Below are 8,973 nucleotides of genomic sequence, written 5' to 3'. Positions count from 1 at the left end.
AAAGAAATAAAAATAATTCTCTTGAAAGTTTTTCTTTTTTTGTGTTGGTTCTTGTGTATATGTTGGGTTGTTTTCTTTTGTCTGTTCTTTTCTTTGTCTTTAGGGAGGACTGTATTTTGTATTGGATTGGTGAATTTAGTGTTAAAGCGGGCGTAGTCTGGTGGATTTTCTTTATTATCACTTTCTCCTTATCTTTGGCAGTGTGGGATAGGATAGTTGAGGATGGTGGATGATGGCAGGATGGATAGTTATCAAAATCAAACAACATAAGTAGTGGGTAGGGGCGTGCATAACAATCATCAAATCAAAATTGAACATTCAAATCAATCAAGCTGAATTTGGAATACTACTTAAAATCAATTCCTCTTCTTTCTTTCTTTTTTCTTTGTTCTTTCTTTTCTTTTTTCATATACTTCAAATTATAAATTCAATAGCAGGGGGCACGCACGGGATGGGTATAAGTTACACAATTAAATTCAACAATCAGTGAACCTGAACAATAAAACAACATTAATGGATTACTGCTATAAACAATTTTTGTGTTTTCTCTCTTTTTTCTTTAGTTTTGGTTATTTTCAATTCAAGTTTCTCCTTATCAGTTTCTTTTATCTTTGGCCGTGTTTGGTACAGGTTGAACAGGATGGAGGATAGATGGCGGGCACGGATAGTCAAAACAACTCAGAATGAAATTACAAACAATTAAATTGAATTATAACAAATCAATCAAATTCAATCAATCATATCAACTATTAAAATAAGTTACATTCAACATTAGGGGTACACAAACTTGAACACCCGACCTTAAAACCCATGGACAAAACCCATGACAACCTGATTGTTTTTTGGGTTTTGTCCATGGGTTTTCCGCTTTCCCATTGGACAAAACCCAAAAACCAATCAGGCTGTCATGGGTTTTGTCCATGGGTTCTTAGGTTGGGTTTTCATGTTTGTGTACCCCTATTATATCAGAATATTTTTACTATCAAGATGGTTTAGCGGAGTGCGGGTTATGTTTCTCTTTTCTCTTTTTCTTTCTATATATGGGGACAGGTCAGGATTGTTGAGGATGGAGGATTAGCTGGCTGGTATTAGGGTATTAGTGTTACAAATTTTATCAAATCAAAGTCATTAAATCAAATTAAATTACAACAAACTTAAGACTGTAGTAGGGGGTTTGGGGAGAGGTTGCAAATTATCAACAGCAAAATCAAAGCAGCAACAAAATTACAATACAATTACATATAAAATGGTCACTACGACAGCATGGTCTTTTCTTATTTTCTTTTTTGGTATGGGTTGCAGACAAGTGGTATGAGTGGATGAGGAGGTTGGATTGTGTAGGACAGCTATGATGATTACTATCATTGAAATTTTTATCTGAGGTGTCGGCGGTCTTGATAGGGGACTGGAAGCTTAGTATGGGATTAAAAGACAACACAACTCTGGGATATTTACTTATAGCTTAAGTTTTGAAGATAGTTGATACATGTATTCTTGCGATATAGTACGAGTTAGTATCCGGGACAGACGCCGGTGTGCATTACATTAGTGTCAAGGCCTAGTTTAAAGGTTACTTGGGAATGGGTTTTATTTAGTAGTTTGGATTACGGGAATGAGAATTATGGACAACACATCAAATAAGTATAGGTGCAAGTGGATGGAAAGGAGTTAGTGGAATATTTTAATTTAGTATGATGTGGAAGGTTACTGTTTAAAATGTGTCATATAAATCAAATAAAGGTGGACATAGTGGTTTTTCATTTTAGTTGAGGGAGGTGGTTCAAGAATTTAAAGAGTAACAGTTAAAAGGCAACTCGCAATCATTCCAATAAAATTGGTTCTTTATCATTATGCATGATTTTTTCTAAGTAATTTTCCTACAACTTCATTATACATAAGATTTTTTTGGTTTGATATTTAACGAGAAACCAAAACACAAGTCACAAGTCAAGAAGCATCAAAAACAGTATAATTACAACATAAGTAGAGAGGTCATAGAAGTACAACAAAAGATAACCAATACAAAATCTTAATCTTGATTGAAAGCACGTTTTTTACCCTTGTCAGAAGAAGAAGGATACAGGATAGAATGAGCAACAAGAGATTTGAACTTTCTAATAAGACGGACTCTAGCATCGACCTCTTTTTCAGAATTGGGATCAAAGACAGACCGGTGTTTATACAAACTCTCAACCATAGATTGAGTAAGACTAACAATGGGATCAGAGGAGTAAGTAGAGGGAACATATCTACCGACACGTCTAATTTCTTCAGATAAATCTACTTTTTTAGCAAACCAGAAAAGAACAGCTTCATCACCATACTTCTTAATACATTCTTCAATCACATCATCTAAAGAAGCAGCGGGAGCTACAGGTGGTGCAACAGGGGTAGTGGCTTTTGGAACAGGTTCTGGTTCTAAATCAATAACATTGGTAGATTCTAAATTAATAGCATTGGAAGGAAAAGTAGGAGGAGTGTCATCAACCTTGATGGGAGGTGATTATGGTCGATTTGGTACAAATGGTGTAACAAAATGGTTGAGAGCTGGAGGTGAGGTCCTGGGAGGTGGTTGATGGGGCGTGTGAGGTGTACTCTTTGGTGTCTTAGGATGAGGATGATAGCAAGGTTTAGAATTAGAGGAACTAGGATTTGGGGCAAAGTTAAGAGGAGCATCTCCCCGATGGTTCCACATTTGAATGTCTTCCTTCCATTTTAAATGCAACTCATGATCGGTAGCCTTGTCGGGTTTAGAAGTCCAGGCCATGACGCAAGCACGGTGTTCAGCGGCAGGCTCGTTTTTGTTGCCATCAACGTAAGGGCTTGAAAGGAGGGGCTCAACAAGAATGTGGCCGTTGGAATTGGTTAAGGGAGGCCAGTCTGGGGATAAAGAGAGAGAGACAAAGAGGACACAAGGATGTTATGAAAAAACAAATAGAGAATGCAACAGTAAACATCAGTAACATTCAAGAATATAAAGATTGAAAGAGCAAACAATGACTTACCACTGAACCTGCCATGTTTGGCGCATTGGTCACAACTTTCAAGGGGAGGAGGTAAACAAGTCAAGCGAGGAGCCAAATCATAGACAATTCAGGAGCAAGGAATATCATCCTCTATGCAGCAAGCACACTTTGTGGGATGAGGTTTGTAAGGGACCATTGTATTATACTACATACCTCACAAAACAACAATGTTAGAAAGCAAGCAAGTTCAAACCAGGGCAACAAGAGAAAGCTTTGAAACTATAACCGTACCTAGTTTTATAAAATCAATGATCAAGTGTAAATCACAAAATTGATATCCAGGAGCTTGGAAGATCACAGAGAACATAAATAATAAACTGATACTGTTAGAGATCAAATCAACTTAAGTCTAGCCGATTATTGTAACACACCAATTAACAAAGTTCAAACAAAGTAGTTAAACGTTGGCAAACTCGTCACTATGATAAGAACAATCAGAATCAATAATAGTGAACAAAACCAAAGAATTAACATGCTTTTAAAAGAAATGTGATCAACAAACAAAATGAAGAAGCTCTATTCAAGACAAATAGTAAGTTCGGGGAGGATGTGGAAATCAAAAAAGAAAAACTCTCAAATCTCATCCTTTTTACACATATGATTTTGCTCAAAGAGCTCATTTTATACTCACAAGCGCTGGCAATCAACTTATGATCTTGTTGTGAATCAGATCAGAGCAGTTTTTTAGGCAATTTTAATTCAGCTTTTTTATTTATTTCATTCAAAATTTAGAAGGATAACTAGCATACGTCAATAAGCACAAAAAATTCAAGATGGATTAGGTAAAAAAAAATAAAAGACAAAAACAAAAACAAAAACAAAATACAAAGATGAGTTAAAAAAGAAGGAAATCAAAACAGAGGCAACAAAAGATTAGTCGAGTGGAGGAAATAGAGAGAATTTGGGCGGAGAGAATGATTAGAAACTTACCTATCAAAGATACAAATCAAAAGAACAAAATAGAAAAGAAAGAAGTTAATTGATAGAAGGTTCTAAAAGCCAAGAGATAAATAATTAAAAGATAAAGAAATGATAGTTAGTATTAGGTAAAAGAAAAGGCAGGAGATAATATAATAGAAAGACTCACATTAATAGCTTTAAGTGGGTCGGAGCCTAAGATTTGAACGGAATTGGTATCAAGCTAAAAAGTCAAAATAGGACTAAAAAAAGAACAGAATAAGTTGGTATCATGTGGAGAAGGAAGGAGATAAGAGAGAAGAACTTACCTGGTATTCAAAACAAGCAATGGAAGGAAAAGATTGACATCGAAATGAATAAGGGTAGTGGAGAAGGAAGGAGATACCAGGGAAGGAGTTAAAAAGAATCAGCCACCAGGCAAAGTTGGCTTGCCTTGTGATTGACTTTTCACAGTGCAAGAACGTAAAGGTCATGTTGAAGGGCCCCACATTAATCCAAGGTCGTGAGTGCTCTAGGTTTCTGCCTTGTGATAGGTTTCTGCCTTGTGATCCTTCTGTCTTACTCATCATCATATCTGTGGCTATCTGTAGTCTCAGGTCTCACCACCATCTCAGCTCAGGATCCCTATCTGACAGTCTCTGCTCTGGATGTTACCTGTCTCAGTACCATTGCTGAAAATGTTCAAGAAAATTTGGAACACCAAGGTAATAGCATCTGGCCCTCATTTTTGAACTACTTTTCACCACTTGAAACTCCGAGAAACCCAAGCCTAGTTTCAGAAGCAAAGATGATTGCAGGGTGTGTATCACAGGCATTCCATCTGATGCTTGATAAACCCACAGCAGATCACCACCAAGGTAGCCAAGCAAATGTTCTGATTGCTGCTGACATTGAAACTTTGGAGAGAACTTTGGCGACTCAATGGAAAGCTGTGAAAACAACAATTTGGATGGGTCAAATGTGATGCTAAGAAGGCTGGAATGTAAATTGTTGGAGATGTAACTTTCTTTGCTATTGATCAAAAGGAGTTCGATAATTGAAAACAAGGTGACAGAGTGGATGTCAGCAACCCCAACAATGGCAAAGTGGTTAATTGATGACATGGATCAGAAAAAAGGCACCTGGGCTTGTAAGGAGACTAGCAAGCAACAAACAAAAATCAGGTTGATGTATTCCAATTTGAAGCCTGGAAGCCTGGATGCTGCAAGAATGAAGCTAAACAAAACAGCCCCACAAGGTTTCCAGTATACTAAACAAAAGGGGAAAATTGAACAATCTCGGCACAAGGAAAGACTATGTTACCAATCACTCATAACTTATCTGACCTTTGGCCCCATCAGATTCTTCAAACCTAAGAATTGGAAAGCTGGAATTAATGAATTGATTCAACTCCTAGAGCTCCCTATTCCTTTGGTTGAAAACAAAGACGGTACGGAGTATCATTGGGCGCAACGTTCTTGGAACCATCTGGCCTGCGTCATCATTCAAGCCCTCAAGCACCGCCAACATAGATGCCTCGGATTGAAAAATCCGAGGCATCATCGGATGGAAACCCTCGGACAGGTCTTGTCCGAGGATTTGATCCAAGGTATTTTTTGACGCAAAATAATACCTCGGATCAAATCCTCGGAAAGATTTTGTCCAAGGATTTGAGTCCGATGATACCTTGGATTTTTCAATCCAAGGCATCTTTGTTGGCTGTGAAGGTATCACCCCTAGTTGATGGAAAGCCCTCCAGCTACAAGGCCAGCGGGCTACAGGATGCCATGGGAATGTTCAAGCCACAGGTCCTGGCAGAGGCTATAGTTTCAGATTTTTTTGAGGAAGCTTTAAACCCAAGGGGTGCCCTTATGCTTGATGGAAATCCTGCACCTGAAAGAACACCCGGCTTATGTGAACCAGAGCCAAAAGAATTGATTGAGGTAGCTGCTCATCAGGGTCAAAACATGATTCCCAAACTACCTGCTGGGGTACATATCTGTTTAAGAAAGGGTAGGGCTGATTTATGAGGTGCTAGAAGTCATATATTTGTTGAATGTGTGTTGATTCTCACACTTCTCCCATGACAATACCTCTTCCAGAAATTTATCTCTTTTGGGTGTTGCTCCACTTCAAGAGCCCTTTCTCATTGTCAAACAGAAAAGTGTTCAATTTTCCAACGCCTTTGTAAATACTATTTCTTGGAATGGCAATCTAGGATGACAATTCAGTGGCTTTTCATTGTTTTATTTTTATTGATTACTTGATCAAAAAATCAGATTGGGTCCACGCATCTGGTAAGTGATCATTTACCTTGGCCACATCATTCGTCCAACACCTTCTTACTTTTGCTTTTTACCAACCAAAAATGAACATTGTTTTCCAAAAGGATACCAAATATGGTATTAGCTTTGGGAAAACAATTCACCATCAACATTCTTCCACACCTCAAAACTCAACTTTCCTCTTTTCAAGTTCCCCCCATCTTGTACTTTCCAGAACTTCATTGAAAACTCTATCTTCAACACCTCTCTTTGGCCACTTTCACCTACTAGACATCTTGACAACTTCTCATTGTTCTTCTGTTGGTCTTCCTGACTTTCCTAATTCTTCTGTTGGTCTTCCTGACTTTCCTAATTCCAGGAAGTCTCTCTTAAGCCTCAAGTGGGAGGAGATGAAGGACCAAAACAGTTACTCTAAGCTGGTTTACTAAAAGGAATCAAATCATTAGGTTATACAACACTTATAGATGAATTGGTTCCAGTTCAAATCAAAGCAGAAGATGATTCACAGATTGGAATCTTACAAAATCCTAAATCAGTTTCTTTCACTAATCAAGAATCAACCAAACTGATTGGTAAACATACTAAGGATGAGAAATTGATCCTTACCATTGGTGGGGATCATTCTTCCAAAATTTGGTGTGTTCACTAATGAAATACCCAGCCCTCTATCTTAACTTACACAACGGGATATAAAGACACCAGTTTCAACTGAAATTCATGGCCACTTCACCATAACCGGTAACTTATCAAGCAAACACAAGTCAGACAGCATATGGACGGATTGGAATAAATGTAGTGAAGGAAGAGTTATTGATGAAACATAGAGTTGAAGAGAGAATTGTCCGGATTGGGAAAGGAGAAATGAAGTTTTTCTACCTATTTGTACTTTTCATCCATTCACAATTGTTGTTTCCTTTCTCTCTATCTGAACATTTCATAGTTCATTTCCTCATGTCCCTTTTGACATTGCCGTTTGGGATAGGTTAGCTCTCCCATAGTTTTCTCTTTATCTTATCAAACCTTATATTAATAACTGTTGTTATCAGGTTCAAGTGTCTTCATCTCACTCTGACTAATTATCATGAGCACCAGTTTTAATAGAACTTTTCTGCTTCACGTATTATCAGTACCAGGGTACCAAGAGCTAAAGAGCTAAAGATGGTTTTTAATCACAATACTGGAAAGAGTTCATCATCTAGAACACTACTCACCAATCAACATCTAGTTTTGAATCAAAGTTGAAGTCGATTCACTCAAAAACCTGCTGAACATTCCAAGGTTCCTATGGCAGCTAACTATCTGTGAGCTACTAGCTTCTTTTAGGCTAGCAAATCACTAAGGAAAATGTATCAACTTGTAGGGATTATGATCTACAAGGTTTAAAGGCGGAGAAATAAGGTTCAGGCTCTATACTTGTAACAAACAAGTATAGACTGCAGTGAGAGGACCTTTAAAGAAAGGCTTTTCAGGGATTTGGGTGAGGTTTTTACTATTATTGATAGTAGAAACCGTGCACTGAATCTTCAGTGACTTACACTTAATCAATTATCTTTCTGCTAGAAATAAATTGATTAAGAACACTAAGTTCTTTTATAGTGTTTTAGTACTTTACACTCTGACTAATAGAGGTACTACCACTGCACAAAAATTAATATTTTCCGTGTGGAAAAGAAAAACAAAGGCAGATTTGCCTGTAGAAAACTCCCAACAAGACAAAAAATGGTAAATATATACAAAGAGGGCCATAATATTTCTACTTGCTTCTTTCTGTTTCTTTGATCTTTTCATAATTTTTGTTACAACACCCCTTTTGTGTACTAATGAAACAATATTGTTGGCTCCAGATTGTGACCTGTAAATCCCTGGCCTAGGTCAGCTCAGAAACTTAAGACTGGTCCAAAACCCTATGATCTGGTGGTTCTGGGCAAAATCTGAGTTTCTGACACGCCCCTGCAATGGGTCTTACAGGTCACACTCTGGAGCCTGAAAAAATGTTTTGTTAGTACAACAAAGAGTTCTTTCACTGAAAAATATGAAAAAATCAAAGGAGCACAGATGATCAAGAAGAAATCTAAGGCACCTTTCTACTCATTTTTAACTTTTTTTTGTGCTGGTGAGAGTTTTCTACAGGAAAACATGCCTGTACTTTTCTTTTCTGGACGGAAAATATTATTTTTGAGGTAGTGTACGCAGGTTTAAAGTTTCTTGATCTGATTAAATCCCAAATCAGATCAAGCAGCACTTAAGGACTACCTCCTTTATAGTTTGATTCCACGAATGGTAATCAACAACTATTACAAAAACTGTGACTAAGACCAGTCACAGTAAATTGGGGAAATAGGAACCACGAGACAAAGATAACAATCACAAATAAGATGGTGAAGTTTCACTTTACTGAAAGCTTATAATCTAGTTGGTGATGAGGTTCTATTGTATAATAAAAATGTTAAAGATGTAATGTGATGATGATTCTGAATTTCGCATATTCAAGGTTTTATAGTCTGAAGTTTGAAAATCCTATGCGCACAATTTGTGGTTCCAAGGTTAGGTTTATACTACATATTAGTATTGACTTATCTACTTGGTTACATACATGTTGCATGTGTGTAATGTATGTAATCTTTTAGGAAATATAAAGTCGTGTAGTCACACAGTCTTTTACATAGGTTTTACATGTGTTACATATGTTAATTCATATGTTGTCAGCCCTGAGTACTAAACCAGCGTACCAATGGGCGACAAATATATTAAAAAAACCTTAAAAA

General features: G+C 37.2%; 2 protein-coding genes across 2 annotated transcripts; one reads left to right on the top strand and one right to left on the bottom strand.

The window, feature by feature from the left end:
* Nucleotides 1-2,029: 2,029 nt before the first annotated feature.
* On the bottom strand, nt 2,030-3,333 carry MELLADRAFT_93600 (uncharacterized protein; the record flags this gene model as incomplete). The annotated part of the gene is made up of 5 exons (XM_007405974.1): nt 2,030-2,442; nt 2,489-2,605; nt 2,647-2,836; nt 3,006-3,040; nt 3,258-3,333. 5 exons carry the CDS (start codon nt 3,331-3,333, stop codon nt 2,030-2,032), a joined length of 831 nt encoding a protein of 276 aa, XP_007406036.1.
* Nucleotides 3,334-3,531: 198 nt separating this feature from the next.
* On the top strand, nt 3,532-6,857 carry MELLADRAFT_103248 (uncharacterized protein; the record flags this gene model as incomplete). The annotated part of the gene is made up of 7 exons (XM_007406088.1): nt 3,532-3,558; nt 4,398-4,446; nt 4,535-4,742; nt 4,970-5,373; nt 5,664-5,936; nt 6,203-6,220; nt 6,655-6,857. 7 exons carry the CDS (start codon nt 3,532-3,534, stop codon nt 6,855-6,857), a joined length of 1,182 nt encoding a protein of 393 aa, XP_007406150.1.
* Nucleotides 6,858-8,973: the final 2,116 nt, after the last annotated feature.

The sequence above is a fragment of the Melampsora larici-populina genome (assembly GCF_000204055.1).
Source record: "Melampsora larici-populina 98AG31 unplaced genomic scaffold MELLAscaffold_5, whole genome shotgun sequence".
Lineage (NCBI taxonomy): Eukaryota > Fungi > Basidiomycota > Pucciniomycetes > Pucciniales > Melampsoraceae > Melampsora > Melampsora laricis-populina.
This window is presented reverse-complemented; position numbering and strand designations above follow the sequence as displayed.